Consider the following 27,623-nt stretch of genomic DNA (forward strand, 5'->3'; position numbering starts at 1 on the left):
CCTCCGAAAAAAAGATGTTCGCAGATTTATTTAGATATGTGTATATATATCAAACCACATTAATACAGGCGTATCTAGACAAATCTACAACATAATTTTTTTCAGACAGAGAAAGTATTAGAATAGTCATAAAATATATCTTGTCATAATGCATTTTGTAATATAAATGTGAAATAGTTTTTCTATAAATTTGATTTGGTTTTGACTAAACTTAGAACACGAGGTAAATAAAAACGGAGGAACTATAATAACCGTTGCAGTAACCAAAAACGCAGGGAATATAATAATAGAGTTGTCGTTACAATAAAACAGGATTACAGGAGTAGACACACCAGTGAAGCTCGGGGGTGGCCTTCTTTTTTTTTTTGGCAAATCGGGAATGACCTTGAACTGTATTTATTTTTTTCTAAAAAAAAACAGTACTCAGCCCATCAAATTTTCAGAGTTAACTAATACCGCCTACAGACCGTACTCGCTCTGGCCCAAATGAGCAGGTCGTACAGCTATACTTCACAACGTGTACAATCTGGCCTTTTGGAGTGGCTGTTTCAAAGGCTTTTTCCAGCAATTTTGTTCAGATAGTTTTCAAAGCCAAGCAGCTGTTGTCAATTCTCAAATGCCTAACTTGCAAAAATACTGCTCTGAAAAACTCTGAAGTTCTCCTCGGATCTATTTGAGATATTTGAAAATTTCTGAAGTTCTCCTCGGATCCATTTGAGATATTTGAAAAATTCTGAGCTTCTCCTCAAATCTATTTGAGATATTTCTTGAACCAGATTCCGATGTTGAGGAAGCTCTCGAAATCCGATCGTGGTCTGCAGACCGAAACCAAAAACAAGGTGAAATGATGATACAAATCCAGCAGTAAGAGGCAATTGAACTGGAATCTATTCTGTGACTTACATATTGATTTCATGTATGTCCTCTGGGAACATCATGATTTTGACATCGCCTCCTCTTTCTCTCAAAGCTCTTGCGTACTGAAACAAGCAGACACAGGGAACGTATAAGCAAAGCAGAGTTTCGGAGTTCTTGGGAAATCTGTTCATCTGAAGTTTGTTAAATTTAACTTGTTAAAAGTGTTTGTATTTTCTTTGAGGTAGATTGATTTTAAAAATGGTACTTTACACTCAAAATAGACCATGAGATCAAGCTGAAATTTTCTTTTGAGTATATCTGTAATTAATTCCTTTTGTATGGATCTACCTGTAGGCCATTTGAAACGGGTACCCGGAGATCTGCTCCTCCTAGAAGCATAAGCAAAGGCGCTTTCACCTGCAGAATCCACATCGTTAGGATACTAGTCAAGAATCCTTTGTTGTTGGTAATTATTATTTCATTACTCCAGTTCATCGGATGATTAAGATAAGACAAGGAAGGGCATACTTCTGAAATATGGGCAATTGGTGATTTCTGGTAGAAGAGTCTTAGATGATCAAGGGAAGGGGATTCCGAGGCTAGGTGTTTGGCCTCAGTTCCACATGCCACCGCGTAGCACCAGTCTGGGATGTCAGTCGTGCCAACCATCAGTGACAGGTTACAGACTGGGTTTCGAGCCGCCGCCACGGCAAATCTATCAGGAGCCTGGAGAAGTGGGGCCAAATGACAAATCACACCAAGAACAATAGAAAAAATGGGGCAAGTAGTAAGTGTCTCCCATGGTCCGAGGACTGTACGATGCTGACCTGACCGATTAAATGGGTTGATAAGAATCCACCATGCGAAATTCCGACAACAGCTACTTTAGACGCATCGATCAGTCCTTCCTTGATTACGTAGTCTACTGCCATAAGACAATCTTGGACATCCTGTTCCACACGTTTCAGAAACAAGATTTGGCTCATAAGGTATAAAGACCAAGAATATAATTGGAGCACACACCTGTGACCCAACTTTTCCAGGAAGTGACTGCAAAGCCTCCTCTCCGAATCCCAGTGTACCTCTTCTCATATTACAGCAAGATGACACATTGGCATTCATCGTTTATCAGAAAGAAAGAATGAAAGAAAGAGAATGTTTCAGGAAAACTACCTATAATTTACAACAAGCAGGTTAAATCCAAGTGAAGCGAGAAACGCTGACGATTTCGAATAGCTTGATACGGATGTCGAATGTGGGCCACCATGAAGGATTAAAACAGTTGGTTTCTGCGAACTGTCCTCGCAGGACACAAAGATGGCCTCGAATGGAAGCTGACCACCTGAGGATAGGAAAAGCATCACCAGAGAAGGATGACAGGGTAACACAAAATAGATGATAATATTTGTCTTCATGACTATACCGTCAGAGAGTTCATCACATGGGTTAGTAACCGGAATTTTGAGTATACTGAACTTGTGATGCGATAACAAAGCCTTCACCTGCAGAACATGAAAACAAATGGTAATGCATGTTTGAGTAAATTGAGCAAATAAAATAAATTTTTTTGCAGCAGCCCGGAAGGAACCTTATTACTGCCTGCCATGAGCGGACTTGTAACTTCCTCCCAAACCCATCCGCGTGTTTGATGATCCTCCTTTGACGCTTCATGGCCATAACTAATCTGAGGAGGGTCGATGGGACTACTTGACACTAACACAATCAGAAGAGAAATAAATGTTGTTAACACTAAAAATTAGAAGATTATGTAAATAAACACACTGTCTGATTGCAAGTAGAATTACCAGAGAGGACATCACTGACATTTACTGCAAGGGCGCTCCATGAGTAATCCGAGAGTTCTGGACTTATTCTTGTTACTTTCCCACTGACAAAAGAAATACAGGAGCATATGATGAAAGTGATCCATTAAGCCCTAGAAAACGAATATGCAAGCACCCTTTACTTATTTACCTTAAAACATCTACTAATAGTATCACTTGAGTACTTCTCCAAGCAGATGTTAATATTATCGTACAGTGATTAGAAAGCCAAGGATCAGATAGCATGGATGAGCAGTATAGACCCGGAAAACAGCCATCATCAGGGCACATTACAGGAGGAACCTGACATAAATTAAAATTTGAATATTGCGCTGAGCGCAGAATGTAGCGAAGTACCAAACCAATCAATGACTCAAGGTGAGCAGCTTGTATAGCCATACCACATCGATCATATCAAGATGTTCATCTGTTTTCCAATCAGAAGGCCAGTTGATTTTATGCAGCGAATCTGTGGCATTATGTGCTCCACTATCTACTGCACATTTTGAAGATAGAAACACCAGAAGTTTCCCATCCTTGCTGTTGTTGAGGATAACTTGGGTTATTCAGTAAAGAGTTGTTTGAGTTTGAAATGCTTGGAGAAGATGCAAGAGTATTCACACAAGCATACCTGAACCGTGGAAAGAAAGCGCTGCTTATGCTTGGGGTTAAGTTCGCTACTACTGAAGCAGAGTCTGATTTACCACCACTGGAACAACAGCAGGGTTACATCATATTCCATTTGAACAAAGCAGTAGTACGTAGATACTGTAAAAACACTGGAGTTACATCATGAGCTCACCTAAGCGATGCGTTATCCGTATTTGGTTCTTCGAAAGGGCAACGAATTGCATAGAGGGAACACGGCCTGTTAGAACAGTACTTGATGCCGAGTTTTCTAGGAGTTTTCTGAAACCCATTGTGCTCTAACCATCCCACGAAAACCAAATGCTTCTGATGGCCAGTTGAAGATGGTGGAGCCCAAACAACTTGACCAATACTCAATGATTTTGCAATTCCTCTTACAGTACGTACTTCGCCACTGCAGGCAACAAAGTGAATCAATACATGTTTGGTTTAGTAAGTCATAATCTCGGATTAAGGATAAGTATTCATATTCACTAGAAGTGCTGAGAGACCTAGCAATATCAAGAACAAACAGTGAGGGTCTCCCTTTTTGGAGTAAGTTTCACCCCAGTTCTCTTCCCATTCCCCCAGTCCTCTCCAGCTATTACAGCCTTTCTCCGAAGAGCCCTCCTTCCTATATCCGGCATCATCAAAAGCTGGTGTTGGTCTAGGTGACTCTTCAGCGATGTATGCGATGAAGGTTTCTTCTTGGTTCCAGGAAATCCCTTGAAACCTGTACCGAGAAAAAGTGTGTCACGCCACAGTAGATACGGATGAAGAGGCTGGAAAAGTGCAGCCATTAATTATGCTGGAAATTTACCACTCATCAATAAAAGTGGACCATGTGTAGATTGATCTACATGTATTTCTTTATCCACATGTGATTGATCAACAATTTGAAGTTTTGTACATGAACCTTTCTCTCCATTCCTCACCACAAGAAGTTTCGATCCAGAAGGGGATGGAACGACAACAGATACTCCGGTCATTTCAATAGGGAATGGAGACCATTGACACTCTAGAGGGTCAGTTCCATGTCTCGAAATATGAGAATACAAAATATGTTTTCTTGTGTTGTTCGCCAGTAGGTCTGCTTGACTAATAGCAAACATTGCTGTTGATATGTCTCCTGCAATCATGAACCAAGGATCATTTTTGACCAGCTTGATATAGCTTCTGGGAAAATCAAAATGACAATTGATGACAGGTATAGGTGAAAATGTCAGAGTCATACCATTGCTGGTTTTGAAAACCCAAGCACTGTCTATGCTTGGAACACAAGTGAAGTCTTCCAATAACTTGGATTGCCAAGCATACTCTTCTGACATCATTGCATCCATACCCGATGAATCTTGTTTCTTCAATGCTGGCTCAGAAACTTGCATGCCTGACACTAGGCAGACAGTACTTGACTGGGCTAGATCTGCAATTTTTCACAAAGACAAATACGTAATGCTTGCCTCATGTATTTTCTTGGAAAATCCATTGAAGAAATGAAAATAAGAACTCTAAATTGAACATCAATAGATGCGGTTAGGGATGCAAGTTCAATCGATATCATCACAACTCTTGTGTGATGGCAATTGCAGTCAAAAATGGAGAACCTGGATGCTTTAAGATCCAGATCTACTATACTTAAGTCTTAATCACAATTTTAGCCAGAAACAGTAGCTTCGCTTGTTCTTCACAAATTCCATAGACAATCCAAATCCAAGAAGAATACTCTGAGTGCTTCTTCACTCCACCCATTCACACAGTACCATTTCGCATTAACCGAATTCAAGAAAAATATGTTGCAGAATAATCTTAATAGGAGTGATTTTATGACATTGAAATAAGAACATCAATTTAGTAGCCTCAGAGAGAGATAAAAGAAAAGGAGAATACTTACGCAGTTTGCTGCTTTTGCAGTGGAGTAGCAATGGCTGGTCCAAGGACTCAGCGAAAGATCCTTCACATGTCAACAACAGCCTAGCTGCAATTATTTAACCAGATGGCACCAAATTCTGTTTCCTTTTGGGTCAGCTGACTCAGCTTATCACCAAAGTGTTCAAAAGTATTCGAAAAATACCAAAAGGAATCTTTTCGGTATTACTGATCATACATGCCACCACAGGCTCTAAGACAAACGAGAAGGTTGCGTCAGATCATTGTCATTGTGTACACCTTCTCGTCATTTTCTTGGCATTAATAAGGCAGTTTATGACGACATGCCATGTGAATCATTGGCATTTTGCTAGGCATTTTAGGTACCAGATGATCAAGAGGGGAACGTATGGGGTATTAACTGATGCAGCTTTTTTACTTGTGGCAGAGATCTATGGATAGACAAGCAGAATTTACACTAAGACCTCGTATGGCAGAAGTGTATCAAATATTTGAGTGTATTGGGATTGGGAGAATTCCTGTCACCCAAAACACTGTTACACCACGAACACCTTCCTCATTTATACTCTCCATTGATTTATCTGTTTGGAAGGCGAGGATAGTTCAACAACCAAAAAATCAGTTTACACAGCAATACCAAGGATGATCATATAGTAAATCAAATAAAAAATCAATTTTTAAACTCTGGTCACAAGCACCAGCACATAAAAAAGGCAGATGCTAGATCAGAGGTGCAGCGGCTTCAACTTCCATCATCTCAGGGAGATAGGGTGAGGCGGCGTAGAGATGGAAGCCGCAGCGGTGGCGAATAAAAAGTTGGCGGAGGCTAGCTAGGCGGCGGATCAAGTGACGGTGTCATCGCTCTGCTGCGCCTACGGAGCCGTGCAACGCGTTGAGAAGGTTTCTCAGATGCACTTCTACCCGACAAGTTTTCTCGGGGTTTGCTGGGTTTCTGCCCAACCAAGTGTATCTATTAATCAGCATCTCAGTAAAATAACAAATTCAGGAGCCCAATAATTTGGTGACACAAGAGATTTTTTTTTGAAACAAGATGACACAAGAGATTACAATTCAGTTGACCAGATGTTTGGCAACACAAAAGTACCTGAAGATGAAACTGATGGACATGAGCTCTTTCCCTCCCACAAAGACAAGAATAAAAGATCAAACCTTTGCTGTTTCTGGACAAACAACGGTAAGAGCTAAATCATGTCAAACTGCACTGTCCCTTCCACTTTCTTACATGAACAAAAAAGAACAAAACATAATTATCAAGAAACAGAGCTGAATTATCTCGAACTTTACTCTCTCCCGGCCCTTTTGAATACAAACGCCAAGAAACTAAATGCAAATCAAATTTTGTTGCTTTAAACTTAGTATCTTATTCCTAGTAGTTGTTAAAGCTAAAGCTAATAAGATCAGTAACAGATTAACAGTTCGGAAGACGCATTTCAACTGCCAACTTCATAACTAGATTTGGATCTCGATGGCATCCATTTGGTGTTATTCAGAGAACTCGAACCTCTTTGCAAAGCGTGTGTGCTCATGTTTACAAGCAAGAAGGAAGAACTGGTAATCAAAATGTCTTCTCTATTGTTACTCCAGTTCTTTAGCAAAGCCAATGTTGTTACCAAACACCTGCATGACAAACTGGGCGCTCGGGTTTTACCGAAATTCAAAAGCAAGGGTGTCGATCCATCCATCAATCCATGCATAACTGACCGTACGCGTTGCCCTTGTCATATTCAGTGACGCCGTAATTGTATACTGCACAACAACTTTGCCCAGTCTAATGCATGCCAAGGTACAAGAAGCTGTTGGGTGATACAAAGATCAGCGGGGTTGGTGACTTGGTGTCTACCTTCTGGCAGCAGAGCCAGCGGCGAGCAGCTGCCACCAGGGATCGCAGACCCACTATTTGGATACTAGGACAATCTAAGTCCCGCTAATAGGTGTTTCCCTAATTTGAGGAATGAGTGGATGGGATCGATGAACTAGGGCAGGATTTGCCACTGACCTGAAAAGAAAGAACTCGAGCAGCGTTCCGGTTCCTTTTATGAGCTGACATGCTATCTGCAACCGCATCCCTCAGCACAGGCCCCATCCGCCTCCGTCGCAACCACACACAACAGACGCCCCCCACACCCGCGACGGCAGACGGCGGACTCCCTTCATCAGCTACGGAATTGATCGGCAAGGTCGCCCGCTTCGCCTTCCTGTTGCGCCGCCGGAGCTCTGCGACGCGTCGAGCGGCCAAAAAGGCGCAGGAGGTGACGTGTCTACAATACACTTCCACCCGACGAGTTTTCCGGGGATTGCTGGGTTTCAGCCCGTCCAAAACCCGGCCAGTCAAACGGGCAATGGAGTGATTTTTTTGTTTTGTTTTGAGGGAGGAATGGAGCGGTTCTGCGGGCTTATGGGCTAGGCTCGAAAAATAGTGGAAAAACCAGTCAAAACTCGCGTGCCCATGGCAATTCTGTGTGCCTGAATAGTACCTAACCATAATCTAAAACTAAAAAGAATAGTACCTAACAGAATCTTGGAAATACGTGTTTCTCATTCAAATTCAAAAGGAGTGACTTTCATATCCGAACCCGCAGTGTCCGTGCTGCAAATTTGGACGAAGAGGGCAGACACGTGCGTCCACCTCAGTGCTTGTTCGAAATGGGTCTTTGGTAACTACAGTAATACTACCTTGGTACTCTGCTGAACTGTCGGCAAGGATATGAGGTACAAAACCGGTACATACAGATAAAATCGTCAGAGCGCGAATGCACAAGCACATAACGGCAAGCAGAAGTTTGATTGCCCCTGCTGAGGAAACATAGGTTTGCACGTACGTGTCAGTTCGCAATACAAGAAGGAAAAAAGGTGAAAAAGTTGGTATAAAACAAAAAAATATACATGACCAGAGTGGGATTTGAACCCTCGCCCTTTCGGACCAGAACCTTAATCTGGCGCCTTAGACCAACTCGGCCATCTGATCTTTTTGTTATACATCAGATAGAAGTATTATTAACTCATACCTCGGAGCAACTGGTTGGTCTTTTTCTTCTTCCTTATTTCTTGAGAGGGAATGCAGATTATCCATAGCCTTGAATTCTGTTGGACTGGTGCAAGGCCAAGCACCCTTCACTGATCATGAGCTGTTCTTTTTATAAGTTACAAAAAAAAAAAAAGGACCTAGCGAAGTTGCGATGCTGAGCCAAATCTGATCAGACAGCACACTGACTCTAGACGGGCTGTAGTGGTCACTGCGTTAAGTTGCTAGCAGCACTAGTCTGTACTATAGTGGAGTACCAAACTTAAATGTCACGAGAGCAATACGTACTCTGTCAACTGACCCAAGGGCAAAGCTTTGCACCTGCATCGTACGGTGGTTCGCCTGATCTGAAGTATGAGCAGACATGACCTAGTATTGCACTGTGCCCACTTTAAGTACTGTACATCAGCTCACTACATCAATTATTTGGACGCTATATGTCTCTGCTTTACGGTCCTCAATTTAATTAAGGAAACTCACGGCTACCGAATTCATTTCAGAAACTGATAGATTATCTGCAATGTCTGCAGCCCATTATAGGACCAGGGTAACCAGCCACGCAAGGGCTCCAAAAGAACAGTACCAAAAGGTTTTACAACCCAAACATCTACTTCAGTGGAAGAGTAAGCTGACTCAAGTCAAATACCACTATTCAGTATTATCACACAATATCAGTATCATCACCTGCTCTTGTTCTTAAAAGTACCACTGCTGCACTTCATATCTTGCTGCAGCTTGTGCATATACTGGGGCGGATGATGCATCATTCGTGCTTAGTGCTTAGACTTAATTTCTGGTATCTTGGCTGGACGCTGCTATCAAATATTCATTCCTATGAAGCGATTATTGGTCTGAGCAGACTAGACACAACGGCTGTCAGGTAAACACTACAAGCTCTCAGAACCGTAGATTTTTTTTTTTTGTTTGAGAAGGGGGCAAAAGATCTTTCACCATTCATTAATTAAGGACTGTCTTGACAAGATGAACCAAATTCAAACAAAAGTAGAAAAGAAGGGATTACTCTCCCGTCAATACAAAACTCAAATTTTCTGGCATCTTGGCTGGACGCTGCTATCAAATTTTCATTCCCATGAAGCGATTGTTGGTCTGAGCAGACTAGACACAACTGTTGTCAGATGTCATGTAAACACTACAGGCTCGCAGAACCGTAGGTTCTTTTGTTTGAGAAGGGACAAAAGATTTATTACCATTCATTAATTAAGAAGGGGTATCTTGACAAGACGAACCAAATTCAAACAAAAGTAGAAAAAAAGGGATTACTCTCCGGTCACTACAAAACTCAAGCGATCCAAAGTTTAGCTTCGTGCTTGATGCATTGGGATTTTGCTCTTGTGAAGTTTTTTTGAAAGGTTGCGCACATACATAAAATTATCATGGATGCTTCTTAGGAATGAATGACCTTGTCTCCAATGCCAAGAACTGTAGATCTGATTAAACACCACGTGCCGAATGTTTTCAGGAGGCGTTGAAGACGTGCACTATAATACTTGACCAGAGGAAAGCAACGACATTTTTCGATAAAGAGAATACATTAATATCAAAAGATACCAATTACACCCACACCCAGCCTCTGCAACAACGCAACACCCTAACGGCAGTACGGATGCACACAGCCAAAAAAAAACTAAGAAATAAAAGTCCCGCTATAGCATCTCAGGCCTAGCAACACCAATACAACCACCACCAAGACAACACGTGAAAGAAACGACATGATGGGCATGATGAGATTTTCACCCCAAACACCCACTTTCTTGAAAAGTAACGACTGAATGAAGATGCCCCATATCTCAGAGGCTCAACTCCAGAATGCTCAGATTGTATATCAGCTCTCATGGAATATCTCAAAAGCCTTTTATATGGGAGGATTGTACAGCTTGGTGCTTGGCAGCTTGGGCCATTTGGAAAACGACGAATGCATTTATTTATCAGAGCAAGCAGTCAAATATTTACTGCTGTAGGGAAATTTTTAAAGAGGAGATTCAGTGCTTGAAATAAAACAGATTAACAAGGAAACATTATTCAGACTTTGCTGGTTGGGTTGACAGTTTCATCTAGATTTTCCTTTTTTTGCAGTAGTTACCTCGTTTCTCAAGCCTCATGGTCGTCAATATTGGCAAGAACAACAGACCCGTACTAACCAGAAACGCAACAGCTATCTGGGACTCTTCACTCTGAGCAAGACACTGCCTTCCCAAGTCTCTCACACAGGCCCAGACCACCAGTAAGTAGCAACCTCGTCCAGATCGCGAAGGACCTGAGCAACGACACGCTCAATTCGCCCCCAACAAACCAGCAGCACCAACAGCTTCTGCAGCGACAGAAGCAACCCGCAGAACGGCCCTTCCGGTATCACCACGATTGATTCCACTAAAAAAAAGGAGGGGAAATGCAATGGAATCATCCTGCTCTGATACCATGATGGAAGCTAGCAATTGATTCCCCAACAACTGACAGAATCCCTGGACATAGTTGATTAAATTTCTGGACGATGAACAGTGTAGTAAGAGTGAGGAACTAAAGCTTCTACTACTTTCTACATCTCGCTCCCCTTCGTATATCAATTTTCTATCTTACAGTCACCACTCGCTTCCCTATTTACATCTCAGTCCTATCCCAACAAGTACAGTTGTGCCAAATTGAGCTTGCCACATAAGACACAGAATGACAGGATAGCAAAACAAAAAAGTAGGAATTCATACTATTACCAAAGATCTGCCTGCTGTCTGGTTCGTGTGTGTTGCTTTTGCGAATTTGTACAATTTCAGGTACATATAAGAGCATCTCCAACAGACGCGCTAAACGTCCCGCGCGGCAAAAAAACCATCGTTTTGGCGCGCGCGGACGCTGCCGCGCTGCTCCAGCAGACGCGGGAAAACGACGCGCGCGCTAAAAAATTTACCGCCACGCGCGCTTTCGCGCTATCCCGCGCGGGAAATCTGCCGCGTGTGTTGCCGCGCGCGCTATTTAGACGACACGCGCGAAGCGGCCAACCGCCACTCCTCCCACGCGTCTTCCTCCCGTGCCCTCTCTCCCCGCCGCTCTCCCTCCCGCGCCGCTCTCCCTCCCGCGCCGCTCCACCTCCGGCCGTTCCACCTCGACGCGAAGATGCCGCCGCGCCGCCGCTCGTCCTCCGGCTACCGCGGCGTCCGCGCGCGGCCGAGCGGCCGATTCGACGCGGAGATCCGCTCCGGCGAGGAGCGGATCCGCCTCGGCACCTTCGACACAGCGCACGAGGCGGCGCGTGCCTACGACGCCGTCGCGTGGCGGCTGGGCCGCAGCCGCCGCGCGATGAACTTCCACGGCGGCCTTCTACGCGGAGAAAGAGAAGAAGGAGGAGGAGAAGGCGGCGGCGAAGGCGGCAAAGAAAGCTTCCCGCGAGAAGCGCCGCGCCGAGATCGCGAAGAGGAGGGCGGCGAGGGCCGCGAAGGCGGCGAGGAAGGCGGAGGAGAAGAAGAACGGCGCGAGGCCGTCGACGGTCGTCGTCTCCTCCTCCTCCTCCTTCGAGTGGACGACAACGCCGGTGTCGTCCACTACTCCGAGCAGCTCGGACTTCAACTGGGACTCCTCCGAGTAGAAGTTTATTATGTGTCGCATTGTATCGTCGAACTTTTATAAAATATATTCGTATTTTCGATCAAATTTTCATAGTTTGTTCGATTTAAATTTTCAAAAAACGGTCGGATTTAGCACTTTATACCGCGCGCGCGCTGCAAAATAGCGCCTCTGCCGGAGGTGCGTTTTTCGCGCAGCAACGCGCGCTGGAAAATAGCGCCTCTGCCGCGGGCAAATTCGCTAACACGCGCGCTAACGGTATACGGCGCGCCGAATCGCAGCGTTTATGGCGCCGGATTTTAGAGCGTCTGTTGGAGATGCTCTAACCATGTTCTCCTACCATCAAAAGCTTGACCACAAATTTACACAAGCATAAAATTCAAAAGGTTGTACTAATACTAATACAGGAAAAAAATTGCTATCTAATATCATATCCTAGAAAAACAAATCATATATCAAAGTAGCTCCAGTTGCCATCAATATTTGCTGCTGTTCCACTCAAGCGCTTAGTGGCTGTTGAGGGAATACACGAGTGGGCAGCAGAGACCTTAGCTGCTGGCTCCCTGGAAGCCCATCCTTCAAACGGCTGAATAGTCCCATCATTCGGTTCATGCTCTGTAAAAACAGAATTAATTATCAGTGGGGAGGTGGCATTTTGGCACACGCGTGCATATGCACCCATTATAGAAAATAATAAAATACAATTTTAGAAATGTCAAAAAAAATCTGACATAAATTTTTTCTTATACATTGTGACATCCTATGTTCGTTCACAAGTTTTCGTGGAAAAATAACATTTTATGTGGTGTGTACAAAAAGACAAAAAAATGTTCTGTACGTAGTCGTGTTACAGCATTAAAATTTGTCTTTTTTACAGGAGCCACAGAAAAATGTTTTTTCTTTTGAAAACTTGTGTACCAACATAAAATGTCTAGATGTACATGTAAAAATTTAGTTTAGAATTTTTTAATACTTTGAAATGTGGATTCACATAATGGGAGCATATGCTCCTATGAGCCAAAGTGCATTTCCCTATCAGTGGCCCATACATTTACTAGGACATAACTGATTTGCTTCAAAGGCTTTTCCAGCTTGTATTCTAATAAAAAGCCAAATCCAGGAGTTATTATTTTTTAGTTTTGGTACTCATCTAGCTACTTTGCAACATCAGGAGATTTGAAGGTGCCAACTAAAATTAATGAATAACGGTTGTGTTGGAGAAAGGATTAGAAATGACGGTATGGTGTCACGAAAAAATCTGAAAACAACTAGTCCTTAAAGTCAAAACAATAAAACCACTAATACCAGCTTAACTTATGAAATCAACATCCTGGGTAAAATAAGCTAGTAGTGTTTTATATAGGAAAGGCCCAAATGAAACAATTCTCACCAAAACAGGATCAAATTACCAAAAGAATGTGTCTCCGAGATAAGAGTAGTTTCTTTTTCATAAATGAAGTGTTCTAATAACTTCAGAAACATATTAATAATGCGGGGATTGTCGAGTGGTTTCTACTTGGTGGCTTAGAATGTGATTACCCTTTCTTGCCTAATGAAATAAGGACGCATGTCCCTCTATTTTCAGGGATAGCATCTCTAAGTGATGGTAACAGTTAATTAGGAAATATGTAAATATATATAGGAAACAAGAAATAAGAAACAGTCCCACCTGGCCACAGAGACACGCACACGCCCACAAACACACACACATTAGAGTTCTAGTAATATTCATCCATAGTGAAAATTCTGGAGGTTAAATCTAACACTTCTAGTCACAAACAGGATGCATGAAGGCTTAGCTTAACTGTTGGTATTCTGAATGTTCCAGGCCATATCAAGAGGGATAGTACATTTGTTGGCATGGTTTATCCAGATATAATAAATAAATATAGGAAAAACAATGAGTAATAAAGATATACTGCAAGCTCTACGAGATAAAAAATCTTCAGATGATATAGGCAGATAGCATACCTCACCACTGACGCTGAACTGAAATTGATGAAGGTGCAGTCTGTCCTGCTGCCACCTCTGGCCCATTATGACAAAGCCCACCAAAGCACCAGCTGCCACAATGGAAACTGTAGTCACCCCCTTTATACTATAAAATACGCGTGTCGATTTCCTCTGCCACCATCCTTCACAAGGAAGATCAGACTTGCTGCACATATTGTTTTTCTCTTGATCAGCATGTATTTCAGACAGTTTTGACTCAGAGCTGGTAGCTTCAATAGCGGACAGTAAGTCACTGCTGAAAGACAGATTTTCATCACTCTTGTCATCAACTTCTTCCTGTGGTTTTTCATCAACTTCTTGGTGCGGTTTGTCATCAACTTGTTGGTGTGATTCATCACTGCCGTCAACCAAATTCCCAACGCAACTACCTTCCAGACCATCTGTGTTAGTGTTCAATCCATCAAGCTCCGATTCTATTGGCAAATTTTCATGCTCGCTTGGAGGGAACACAAAGACATCTGATGTAAACAAATCAGGATATGGACCTTGCTGACTATTACTCATATCCCCATATTTAGGCACATAAACTGAATCAAATCCTCTTTGGAATAGTGGCGAAGTGTATGCTGATGAAGTCAGAATCGTCATATCGTATTCATCAGCCAGAGATGACGCTTCAGCAACCTTTTGATCTGCCATGCATAAAAACCTGACATAAACAGCAAACCTCAAAATTAGACACAACAAAAAAAGAGAGGAAGGCTGGCGCAGATGCCATTATGTTGTCAAAACACAATCCGGTTAATCTAAATACATTCGCCCAGTGGGGGCTTATTTTTCTCGGAAATAATAGGTCCTGATTTCCAGTTTGTACCAAAAAGACACATTTATATGTAACTAGAAGCAAACATAACCAGCCCTATGCTCATTTGTCAACCACCATGCCCCGATTTCTAGAGCACACCAGCAGGCAAGAAAGGTAGACTCAGTTGGTGTCTAAATATTGCCATCATGGGCATATAAGCACAAATGGTAGTGGATCACAACTTATCTGAAATCTTATTTGAAATTTTAACATACAAGTCATGATCCGCACACTGAACAGAAGACATTGGTAGGAACATGTCAGAATTTTACCTGGACCTCTAAGATATTGGTTGTGAGTACGTAAAATTAATTAATGGAAACCTAAAGCAAACACTGTTGCACAAGAAGCCCCGAATGGCCCACCCGACCCCTTCAAGACACAGGCATATCATATGTGTTGTTATTGGATTATCTTGAAGGACACGGCTAGTTCTCAGCCGATCTAGAAATAACTTAATTCTAGGTCACCCAATTTCATGTGCGATTTATGTGTAATCGGGAAAAAGATGTACAATTGCATACCCACATGTATTTGCACACCCATGTGTAATCTCAATGCAAATATAATGGTTATGGAGTTGATCTAAACTAACTTAATTCTCGGTTGATCTAGAACTAGCAAAAGGGTATCTTTAATTCACTGCAATTGTACACCAGGATGCTCATTGGTTAAAAAATAATATATATTGCAAACGCGGCCTAGATAAGAAGTGGAACCACAACAGACTAAAGACATCTACAAGAGCACAAGAGATTCAATTTCCGGTTTCAATTCCCCCATTGTTGGGCAAACCAGACAGAAGAAACTGCAAGTATTGCAATTCATACGGGTGATGATGCGCGAGTGTAGAACAGACATGAAGACATATCATCGAACAGCTCGTGCGCGCCCAGAGAAGCAACCTTCGGCCCACATTCAACCTGCTTGATTAGCGCAAGAACTGGGCCGCACAAATCCAATACTATTCGCACCCCAAGAACTAGCGGAAACAGACCCCTAGAACGAAGCGGTCAAATCGAAGATACCTCACCGCCAAGGATTTCTACCGCTGCCGTGGCACCCAAGAACAGAACGATAACCGATTTCCCCCCGCCCCGACGGAATTAAGTAGAGAGCTCACGACGGCGAGCATCGACGGAACACCGAAGCAGAAGACGGTATAAGGTCGCGCGCACCTAGGGATACCTGAGATTTGTCGACGAGAGGAAGAGGGGAGGAGCTGGCGGTCAGGGTGGAGATCGAGTCCAGGCGGGTTCGGGGAGGCAGGGACAAGGTTGGCTGGAGCCCTCGAACCTGCACGATGATTTTTTATATGCGCTCAATATGTGTTTGTATGCTATTCCAGAATCCGTTCTGGGTACGAATATCTACTCCTCCATGTTTTCGATGGATTCCGGGTGGTTCACTGGTTCATGATTGATTTGCGGTTGGGAAAGGAACCAATGTTTTATTTTTTTTAGACAAGAAGGCATCTATGATTAGGATGGTGAGCGGGCCCTATGAACTGACAAGCATCAGGTGGCAAGATTGCACGTGACAAACCTAGTCTCGGCCAGCATTTCTAGCATTTCTAGTCGTGTTCACCAAAGATGTCCTCGTCATAAATATATGTTTCGTTACCACACATTTCTCAAACAGTTTTTTGAAAAACTAGATTTAAACGTATAATGTATATTTTTATTTAAATTTAATGATATTTTACATAGCTTGAATGAAATTTGTCTAAACCAAACTAATCTAACGGCAAAGTACCCGTAGCCAGAGTCATCGACCTTGTTCTTTCCACGCTGGTCGGGCTCGTCCTTGAGGATGTCGTTGGGTCCAGTGCCACTGGTAGGGCCGATATTATCGTCGTCACGTGTGAGGTCAACGATTTGCCAGCCTACCTCGCAAATCAACGCCTCAATCATCGCTCATGATTCTCTGACTTGGTTAAGGCAAGTCACGGAGCTACAATATCTCTAACTTGAGCTGATTTCTAACCACTGGACCTGGCTACAGTACACAGCTACAAGGTTGATTGCTACAGGCCCCATCGCTACAATACCTCGCTACAGTGTAATACCTAGATCCTGCCCTCTACTTGCGATCCAACGGCTCGCATGCCAAGTCAGGGCACTGTAGCTATCTGACTTGGTGAAGCCAAGTCACAGAAGTTGCGCCGCTCAATCATGTCCTCGGTCAACCCCTTCGAGGCGTGGTGTTCGTTCACCGAGTTCAGCCACGCCTTGTTGTAGCCAGGCATGTATGCAGGATCATAGATGCTAGAGAGAAGGCGAAGGTAAGTGGTCAGCTACGACTCCCCGCCGTCGATATCCTCCTCCAACTTTGGTTGCGGCTTCGGGCAGCACATGCGCAAGCTACCGACGGCCACGCTAGTTCTCGCGGATTGCCAATCATTATGGCTCGCAAGAGGGAGCGCCTCCTCGCTAGTGTGCTGAACTCCTCCTTCACCTCGTGTTTGGGGACAGGCTGACGATGTCGTCGTTACCTTGTGACATGGGTATGCCTAATGGACATGTCACATATATATCCCTGGTTTATGTTTTCAAGCATATTAGGAGTTGAAGGCTTACGGACCCGAAGGTTTGGAGGTCCATGAAGCCGAAGATGTGCCACCTAAGAAAGTAGAGTCAATATAGGGAAACTTGTATCAATATATGGAAAGGCCCAATGCGGCCCGATGTTTGTATACTTGTACGACATGAAAAGCCTCGGCTTCGCCTCCTATATAAGGGCGAAGCTGAGGGCAAAGAAAGGACCGATCATTCTTAAACTCTTGCCACCGTTTCTTTTTAGTTAGACGCCTTTGTTCATCTGACCACCTTCGGGTTCTACTTATTGCTCGGCACCATGGAAAAGAAGGCGCACAATCTCAAAGCCCCAAAGAAAGCTTCTATCATATGCAAGGAGCGCCAAACCGCCATCAACGAAGAACACTATCCTCAGTAGCTCCATGTAACAGAAAGCACGAGAGCGCAAGAGGGGAGCCGGCGGTCGGAGAAGAGAGGTGCAAATTTTAACAATCCATGCAAAATATACAAAATGAACCCTATAACTTTTTGACAATTAGCCGGCAAGTTCTTCTTCAATCTTCATGCTCTGTTCTCTGCCTCGTTGATCAGATTAGACCGTTCAAGGAAAACCTTTTTAATGAAAAAAGAAACACACAAATAGAGAATCCGACACCGTATTTCTTCTTACTCTATCAATTTGCGTTATGTCCTGTGAGCCTCACTAACACAATCAAACTAAATGGCTACAGATCACACTGGAAAGAGGCCATACATGTCTGCATAATCTTCTATTCAGTTTTCACGGGTATACTTGTGCGTACCTCTTCTTCCATTCTAAGCATTAAAACTGCCATACATTGATGTGAAGGCAAAAGGCTCACGTCCTTTTTTTTACAAATTGTTCTTGCCTTTTTTTAAAATAATTTATATGAAAAACATAAACCAAAAAATAAGATAAAACAATTGGTGGTTACAGAATAGGAGCCCAGCGTTGTAGCCTTATACGAACCTTACTGAACACCTTTTGCAAACAAAAAAACACTTGACCAGAGTGGGATTTGAACCCACGCCCTTTCGGACCAGAACCTTAATCTGGCGCCTTAGACCAACTCGGCCATCTGATCTTAGTGTTATGAAATCGTGTGATACCATATATAATCTCTTTAAATGAATCAACCGACACGCATGTGGTCTTCGCACCTACGTACGACACCGGCCTATTGCGTGACCACGGGCGCTGCGTCCGGCGGTGAAGTAGGAGGATACCCGCTGCCGCTGGAGTGTGGGGTCTGGGGTGGGAGGGAATGTTCGAGACTTCTGCATGGGCCCAGGCCATTTCTTGTGCATACGGCAGTGAGCAGGTAATGCATGCCTTGTGCGCTTGGCCAAGTCTAAAACAACAGCCAGCCCCCACTGCCCGTGAGTACACGAATAATTTGCCCCCCACAAATCAAAACTATTTCTCCGTTCATCTACAAAGTTACCCAATAATAATAGGAAACTGCTGGGCGTCCCCGGGGGATCTGATTCCCCATCCCCCGGGTCCCTAGCCGTCGGATCAACCATTTTGACGGTTAGATTTACATGTAGCAAAAAACACCTCCGACAGCAAAAAAATCACCCCCGGCAGCAAATGACTGAAGCAAAAAAGGTTCGTTCAGAAAAGAAAATAAAAAAGTTGAGCTCACCGGAGACCTCGCCCGAGACCACGTAGCAAAAAGAAATATGCTAATGTAGCAAAAATGAAAATCGTCAACGGCCATCGGTAGTAGCAACGGCGTCCTCAGTAGGTAGCACCTACGCCCATGGCGTGCAGCAACAACGGCCATCGGTAGTAGCAACGGCCGCGGCCGCATGTAGCAACGACGTCGATCTGATGTAGCAACGTCGTCGGACCAGATGGCGGCCGCATGTAGCAACGGTGGCGGACTGATGTAGCAACGCCTGCGAACTGATGTAGCAATGCCGACGAACTGATGTAGCAAGGGCGCCGACCGCATGTAGCAACGCCGGCGGGCTGATGTAGCAACGGCCGCGACTGCATGTAGGAACGCCGGCGGGCTGATGTAGCAACGGCCGCGGCTGCATGTAGAAACGCCGGCGGCCCCGATGTAGCAAGGACGGTGGGCCGATGTAGCAACGACTACTGCTGCTTGTAGCATCAGCGCCATCGATCGATGATAGCCCTTGCAGCATCAGTGGTGGTCGGTTGAAACTCCAGCCGCAGCCACTTGAGGAGAGCGCGGCCGCCACGACCTCGCGTGAGAGGGAGGGGCGTGCTCGCCGTGGTGACTGCCTCCTCCGCAGCCGTTCCTCCCTCCGCCGCATCACCGCCGCACTATGCGGTGGGATCTGAAGGCAGAGGCGGGGACGGCAGATCCGCCGAGTAGACCATAGCCATAGCTCACAGGTGATGTCGTGGGCGCCCTGAATCGCCGCTACCAGTAGGCTCTGTCTGCGGCGGCGAGAGGAGGGGTGGGACCTATGTGTACGTCGTCGGGTAGAGAGGAGAGGGAGGCGCAGTTTGGCTCGGCGATGATTTTGGTGGTCTGCGAAGTCACGGGTCAACGAGCGGGCGAGAGGTTGGGGAAGAAGATTAAAATAGAGCGCTAGATGGTGGGGTCCGCGGGGACACGCGTCGGGCAGACGAGGCGGAGGATGTGGCTCGCGCGATCCCCCGGCTGATACCAAGCGTTTTCCATAATAATATGGGTGAGGCCACAAGCTCAACCTTCTTTCCGGAAATTCTTTTTACTGTACAAAGTTACCCAATAATAGAAAGTTGTATGCATCTATTCGATGCAACTCAACCTCCGCTTCAAAAAAAAAAATCTAGAAAGTTACTCCTGAAAACAACGATGAATATTACTGCAGCAATAGGCACACAGTAAAAAGTGTTTAAAGCTCCGCACACGTATATATGAAATCTAATAATATTTTAACTGGCATATCTAAAAAAAATAGGTGGCCACCTATTGGTTGGAACTAGGGACCGGGGAGACGCATGGAAAAGGAGAATTTGATGATGGCCAGGAACACCTCGATCACGTCCTGACTATGTGTCCGTTCAGAAAGCATCCGCTCTACCGAAATCCACAAAGCGACGGAGATCTCGGTTTTATCAGCTCCGTAAAAATGACTATAACTCTATCCCGCTCTAGGAGTGCCATCCAGGAGCGGAGAGGATCCAAACACGTCCTATATTGAATTTATTTAAGATTATGTTAATTAATAGTGGCTCTAGAAACATATGTCACCTCCCTTAGTTCGTTCACGTCCTGGTACATCTTTCTGGTGTGTTCAATCCAACCAAAACGGAGGGGGTACTTACCTATCTATCCTCCCCATCTGTTCCGTAGGAGGTATCGCATGTGGCGTAGCTTGTTCGTCCGTATCGTCAAGGCCCGCGAAGCCAATTCGAATTACTTCAAGCAACATAGGAATGCCGCCGGGGTGATGGGTTTCAGCGCGTTCCAAAAGATCTCTGCTGCCATGAGGGTCATTGCGTATGGCATCCTTGTATCTTCGAATTGGCGAAGATACTACCTCGGAGTCAGTCTACAGGTTTGCTCGCATGATTATCAAGTTGTTTGGGCCAACGTATCTCCGAGCTCTCAATGAGGATGACACCAAACGCTTGATGGAGATAAATGAGAAAAGAGGTTGACCTGGCATGCTTGGTAGTCTTGATTGTATGCATTGAACATGGAAGAATTGTCCAAAGGCATGACATGGACAGTACTGTGGCAAGAGCAAAGATGCAACCATTGTACTTGAGGCTGTTGCATCACAAGATTTGTGGATTTGACACTGTTTTTTATTTTCCGGGGACACTCAATGACATGAACGTGCTGCAAAGGTCTCCTTTGTTTGCCAAATTAGCAAATGGGAAAACACCACACTTGCAACTACAAGGTCATGAACAATGAGTACACAATGGGATATTACCTAGCGGATGGCATCTATCCGGATTGGGCAACTTTTGTTAAGTCTATCAAAGATCCCCAAGATAGAATTGAAGCTGAATTTGCCAAAACTCAAGAAGCAGCTCGCAAGGACATTGAGAGAGCTTTTGGTGTTTTGCAAGCAAGGTTTGCTATTGTTCGTGACCCAACCCGATTTTGGAACAAGAAAACCCTTGTCAATATCATGACATGTTGTGTGATTCTTCACAACATGATCATGGAGGATAAAAGAGAGTTGAACTTGCCCTGCTTCTATGACAATGTTGGCACCCGAGTGGAACCTCAACGCAATCCGGATCGCATTGAACCTTTTCTTGAAAACACATCGGCAGATTGAGAATGCCGGTACCCATGCCCAGCTCGTCTATGATTTGAAGATGCACCACTGGCAGCGACATGGCCGTCGTCTTTGATCCTACCATTCCATTCATTTGTTTGTCACATGTATCATTGTTGAGACATTTGTTCATTTGTTTAATTTTCTGAGAGTTGTTGTAATTTAGTTGAGACATTTTTCATTTGTTCAATTTTCCCAAAACTGTTGTAATAATTTCATTCAGACTATTGTTTATGTGTTGTAATAATTTGGATGATTATTTGATTAATTATGATAGATTATTGTATGTGCCGCACATGAATTCTATGAAAAAACTCTGCCTTTACGGGTTCGGAACCCGCTGACGCAGAATAGAGACCGTAAACCGAAACTGAAAAACAGAATAGAATATTCTGTTTTTAAGTTTCGGTTTACGGTCTCTGTTCTGCGCCAACCATTTTCCGTCCCGTAAATACAAGTTCGGTGCACTGAACTTCAGATTTTCAATTCGCATTTTTACGGGCTTAAAGTAACTGTATATGTGTATCGACTATAGTAGTCTGTATGCCCTGCTTGTACCAGCAGTGCAGCACGAGCAACATTGGGTCGATCTGCAGTAGTAGAGGATGTGCAGCTGTGTACAGCCACATGCCGCGGTGATCTTTACCCATTCCGCAAGCATGTCTCACACAAAGAGAAGCAGAACCTGACAATTTTAAGGAAACCCGTATATGTAGCCAAATCGTGACACCAAGATAGACATTTTGAGCAAATGGAGAAGGAATTGAATTGGACGATTTCAGATTTGACAGCATGTCACCATCTCCAGGATTAACCCCGCTCTGTGTTCTGGCTCGCCATGATGGCAGCATAACCCAAATCTCTTGCCGGTCAGATCCAATGCACCTGCAAAACAGCAATGTAGAGTACTCCACACGACACAACGAATAAGTAACTTCCCTCCTAAAAATAACTACTAATCAATAACTAGGCCCAATTTGTTCAGTGATGAAGGTGCGTTTGACAGCCTATCACTCCTTAATTCCCTGCTAAAATAAAGGTCAAACGTATGGAATTGTTAAGGGCGTACCGTAACTCCCACCAGCAATATACATACTCCCAAGGCCTGTGTGACTTGAAGATCTTCCAAAAGCTGACGATCTTCTTGATCTTGCCAGTTTTACAATCCAACTTTTCGTTTCGATTATGTGGCGCTGACAGGCGGGCCGTCCTGGTCTCAGCAGTTAAGTTTGCGGATCTTCAGTTCACTAATCCTCATCAAGACCTTCTTCTGCAACGTGAAATGCCATCAAATTCTGCCATATTTTTGCTTCATTGCATTGCAGTTGCTGCGTATTTAAGTGTGCTGCTTAAGCAAACTTTCTCACCGCCTCCCCCACTTGTTCCTTCATCTTCTTCTTCTTGGCGGAGGTGGATTGGAGGCATGCTTGTCACCTACTACTCCTTTTAAGTCCCCCCACTGCCTCCACCTCTCACGCTTCTTCTACCTCCATCTTTCCCATAAATCTATTCCGGTGGATCAACCGAAAGCCAGCGTCGAGCAAGAAAAGCAAGTGAGGAGGACACAAGCAAGCAAAGCGATCAGCTGCTCGCGGCTGCAAGCATTGCAGCGTCTGATCTCTGCTGCTCCATCGCCTTTGCTTGGTTGGCGATGGACAGGCACACCTGCAAGCTCTGCTTCCGGCGGTTCCAGAACGGCCGCGCGCTCGGCGGCCACATGCGCTCCCATGTCATGGCGGCAGCAGCAGCAGCCGCGGCTGCCGCTGCGTACTCGCCACCGCAGCAGAAGCAGTCCCCGCCAGTCTCCTTCGCGTCCACCTCGTCGACGGACATTGATGGTAAGCTAACGCAACCGAGCAGGCTGTCCTGCTTCCTGCGGGAGGATCCCAAGGTAGGCGCACCTGAGTTCTCTGGTTCCGTGGTCGCCGCGGCGGCCGGCGAGTCGTCGGTCGTGCAGGACGGCGAGAGCGACACCGAGTCCCCGCGCGTCGGCGCGGGGTTCGGCGTCTGCCGCCGTCGCTCGAAGCGGGCGCGCCGGCGCGCGCCGCTGTCGGACCCCGAGCCGGCGAGCAGCGTGTCGGACGCGACGCGGGAGGAGGACGTGGCCATGTCGCTGGTGATGCTGTCTCGGGACTCGTGGACGCGGTCCAGATCCGAGCCGGAAGAGCCCCACTGGGCCCGGGCGAGCTGGGAGGCGGAGCAAAACGACAGCAGGGTCAACTTGCTGGACGAGGAGGAGTACGACGGCAAGACGACGGCCGCGCGCCCGCGCGGCAGGCACCAGTGCGGCGCATGCAGGAAGGTGTTCCGGTCGTACCAGGCCCTGGGCGGCCACCGCGCCAGCGTCAAGAAAGGCAAGGGCGGCTGCGTGCCACCGGCGGCGGGCCATGCTTACGGCGCCCACGCTCCGGTCGTCCACGAGTGCCCGTTCTGCTTCCGCGTGTTCGGGTCCGGCCAGGCCCTGGGCGGCCACAAGCGCGCGCACATGCCGTTCGGCGGCGCGGGCGCGCCCTCTCCGGCGAAATGCGGCGACAGCTTCGGATCCTTCGACCTCAACGTGCCGGTCGCGTTCGACGACGACTTCGAGCTCTCCGCCGTGTACGACGCCGAGTTCGGCAGCACAAGGCAGTGAGATGATCGGCTGATCTAACCATGCCATTGCCATCCTCAAGAGTCAAGATCGATCATCAGATGTGTTCTGATAAGCTGATGCATTGGCAGCCCAGCTTCTGCATGCAATGCAAGGATGGATCCGAGGTAAGGGCTCTGCGTCCATGCAAGATTCAGGTGGAGAACAGTTCAGCAATAAAAAAAAAAAAATCTTCGTTTTCCTTGCTTAAATTTCTAGTCACAATACATTATTGTGATTGGTACGTAGTAGAACTGAATTAGTTGAACAGCCGAATGGTACATTTTTGCACTCTTGTATCTATTGAACATCGATATTTATTTATTCGGGGAAATCAAATGTGAGTATTATGGTTCAGTTATACTTCATTTTCTTATGCGACTCTACAAATTTACCATCTCCTCACGTCCCATTATTCCATTAAGCTCTCCTTCGTTGTACTACTTCTGTACTTCACAGTGCTTGCTTGTAACTAGCTAGGATGATTCAACACTACTTTTTTTTAGGAACAGACCAACAATCTTCCATTGAACAGTTGAAAAGTTTGATGGTCACAAGTGTCCTTTCGCCTTATGCCAACGCATCAACGGTTCAGGTCAGAGGCCATGGATTGTGTGCAGTGCAGTGCACTACGCTCAGGATCTCCAACGGGGCGAACGCAAACGGACGCTGAGCGACCGTTTGCGTCCGCTCGGCCTGAAAATGCGTCTGGTACCACCTCCAGCGGGGTGATGCATCGTGACCGGGCCGTCCGCGGCGACGCAAATCCGGCGCATATTTGCGCCAAGTTTGCGTCTCCGCGGACGCACCAAGTGACCGCTCGCATCTTCACTGGGCCCGCCTGTCAGCGGGCCTGTATCGAGGGCATCGCTTCCATGGTCAGCGCTTCCACGTCTGCGCCGCAGCCTTCGCCATCAATGTCGCGGCTGCCTCTTTTGCGCGCGCACTGGCGGGCGGCGGCTGGGCTTCTGCGCCGTCTTCAATGGCATCATTTCCCGCGCGCAGCCGGCCTTAAAAGTCCACTGGCATCGTTCCTCCATCGCCCACACCTCCACTCCCACCACCACCACCGCAACACCATAGGGAAGAAGAAGAACGACTTCGAGGCGTCCGATAGCGGCACGAAGAAGGAGGAGCGGTCGAACAGGGTGGCGCTGCCCGCCAGCGTGGGGAGGCTGATGCACACGCAATGGACGATGTGCGACGCCTGGAGGGACGTGCACATGCCTGGCGGCTGGCGGTTCAGCTACCGCTGGGTGTCCGTCCCTCCCGTGCCTGCGCGCGAGCCAGATAGGAGCGCCGAGATCCGGCGAAGGAGGCAGTACCTGCCGCCGGACCTCCGCGCCGATCCGGCGTACGCCATCGACTCCGACAGCTGGCGCACATATCTCGTGTCTAAGAGGGATCGGAGGAGGAGGGTGAGCTTCATGGGCGACAGGGACTTTCCCTTCGACCGTCCACCGCTGACTCGTCCTCAAAGACAGCAGGCGCCGACGCGTGCGCAGTACGACGACGATGACCCCGACGACTACGACGACGACTACATCGAGGCACTGGCGTACCACAACGAGGAGGTCAAGGACGACAGCGACGACTACGTCGCGGTCGTCTTCCAGGAATGGAAGCAGGCCATGGCGGAGGGCCGCAAGTTTGAGTACCCGGACAACATGACGGGCGACGAGGCCGCGAGGCTCGGCGTCCTCGTCTCGGAGAACGACCGACCTGTGCAGCCGCCGCTGCCCCGGTACTCCACCGGCATCATGCCGCCGGGCCTATCGGAGGATGAAGCCCTACGACTGGCGCTACAGGACTCGGCCACGCCACAACCGCCGCCGTACAACCCGTGGGGGCCCCCACCTCAGCCCTGGGCTCCTCAACCGGCGCGACAGCTCTGGTCTCCTCCGCCGCAGCCCTGGGAGCTTCCGCCATAGCCCTGGGCGCCTCCACCTCCGCCACAGCCACAGCCCTGGGTGTCTCCACCTCCGCCACAGCCACAGCCCTAGGTGCCTCCACCTCCAGCACCGTTGGCGCGCTCGGCGTACGTTTCGCCGGTTGCCAACTGGTCGTGGGTGGTACCGAAACTCATAGTGCTCGACAGCGACGAGGAGAAGCAGTAGGCGCAGGTGTTTAGGGTTTATTTCCATATATTCAACTATGTAAATAATGTTTTCATTATGGAAATATGAAAATTCGAGCAAAAAATGCGTTGTGCCACTGGAGCCATCCCAACGTAAACGGACGTGCGATCGATTTCGACCATTTAAATCAACGGAAACGAATACGCACGGACATTTTCGAACGTTGAAATGCATCGCTCCTTTAGAGATGGCCTCAGTAGCTTTTTTCAGCTCAGCGGCAGTAGGCTCCACCGTGACAGAGAGAGAGAGTTCGTGTGTCGGCTGAGCAACGAACGCTCTGCTGGCTGCTGCTTCGGTTTGCTTCCTCTGCTCTGCTCTCGCTAGTACATGTCCGTGTCCTCTAGTACAAGTATTTATTCGCCTACCCTGTATCAACCGCCCATTGCACGGGCTCGGCGGTGCCGTGAGGCTGCACGTGGGACCACATACAAGCTGGCCTCCCCACGTCTTGGAGACTAGCGTCTGCCCGGCTGAGACGAATTCAAATGAAAGATGATGATTTTTTTTCAAATTTAGCTATATATTACAAAGTTGAATGAAAAAGAACAAATTTTTAACTAATACCTAGCCTACTCGGCGTCGGTCGGGACGCGCGATGGGCCAACCTCGATGTCGTTCTTCTCTTTGACCTGTTGTGCTCCCGCACCAGACTCTCCACCCTTACTTCGTGCATCTGGCGGTGACACTGGGCCTTTAGCGTCGTCCGCCACTAGAAGGACGCCTCGTCGAGGCTCTAAGCGTTGAGCTCGAGGAGCATCCGCCGATCGGCCGCCATGAGGAGGTGACCAGCCTCCTCTGTCGGCGCCCGCTCGTAGAAGATCTCAGCAACGCGCTCTCCTCGAGGACCACGATTATGTTCCTTTGGTCTCGCGTCGTGTTGTAGAAGGCTAGGATCGCGCTCCCGGTACGCTAGCTCCACATATGCGTCTCACTGCGCCTCCTCCTCCGTGACCTCGGTCTCTGTGTCCACCATGAACGCCTTGTTCCACTTGGCAAAATTAGAGCCTTCAAAGTCGTCGTCCGAAGTGTAGGACTCCTCTTCGGGCTTGCGACGATGGCATACGATTGTTGGGGCCCAGATGGAATAGGTGGTGGCAAGGCGATGTAGCATTGTAGCGAGTGTGGAGACGATTCGTCAGAGGCCAATGTGAAGTTGGAGTTGAGCCAAGAGGGTCATAAACAGGAGGAACAGCCGGTGTGCGCAGTTACGACGGCGGTATCCAAGACAGCTCCGCATGAGGAACCGACGTCTCGTATGTCGTTTGTACCACTGACATGTTGATCCCACCAGCGACATCCGACGTGGCGCGAGGGGCCGATGCGCCTTGCCAACACCCTGTGTATAGGGGCTGACACGAGATAACCGACGATTTTACTGATCTGCAAATCTAGCCAACGTATTACTG

General features: G+C 46.7%; 2 protein-coding genes, 2 non-coding genes and 1 pseudogene across 4 annotated transcripts; 1 reads left to right on the forward strand and 4 right to left on the reverse strand.

The window, feature by feature from the left end:
- Positions 1 to 269: 269 nt before the first annotated feature.
- LOC124706221 lies at positions 270 to 6,733 on the reverse strand (annotated as a pseudogene).
- A 1,367-nt stretch (positions 6,734 to 8,100) lies between these two features.
- On the reverse strand, positions 8,101 to 8,181 carry TRNAL-AAG. The gene has a single exon. It is a non-coding gene; the product is annotated as a tRNA-Leu (tRNA).
- Positions 8,182 to 12,142: 3,961 nt separating this feature from the next.
- Positions 12,143 to 16,073, reverse strand: LOC124708822 (ATG8-interacting protein 1-like). Its single transcript, XM_047240474.1, has 3 exons — positions 15,818 to 16,073; positions 13,783 to 14,473; positions 12,143 to 12,426 (listed from the first exon to the last, which is right to left on the reverse strand). Exons 2-3 carry the CDS (start codon positions 14,461 to 14,463, stop codon positions 12,310 to 12,312), a joined length of 798 nt encoding a protein of 265 aa, XP_047096430.1. The 5' UTR covers positions 14,464 to 14,473; positions 15,818 to 16,073; the 3' UTR covers positions 12,143 to 12,309.
- Positions 16,074 to 18,191: 2,118 nt separating this feature from the next.
- On the reverse strand, positions 18,192 to 18,272 carry TRNAL-AAG. The gene has a single exon. It is a non-coding gene; the product is annotated as a tRNA-Leu (tRNA).
- A 4,829-nt stretch (positions 18,273 to 23,101) lies between these two features.
- Positions 23,102 to 24,082, forward strand: LOC124706701 (zinc finger protein ZAT9-like). The gene has a single exon (XM_047238371.1). The coding sequence runs from the start codon at positions 23,102 to 23,104 to the stop codon at positions 24,080 to 24,082; it is 981 nt and encodes a 326-aa protein (XP_047094327.1).
- The last annotated feature ends 3,541 nt before the right edge of the window (positions 24,083 to 27,623 follow it).

The sequence above is a fragment of the Lolium rigidum genome, chromosome 4, assembly GCF_022539505.1.
Source record: "Lolium rigidum isolate FL_2022 chromosome 4, APGP_CSIRO_Lrig_0.1, whole genome shotgun sequence".
NCBI classification, from domain to species: domain Eukaryota; kingdom Viridiplantae; phylum Streptophyta; class Magnoliopsida; order Poales; family Poaceae; genus Lolium; species Lolium rigidum.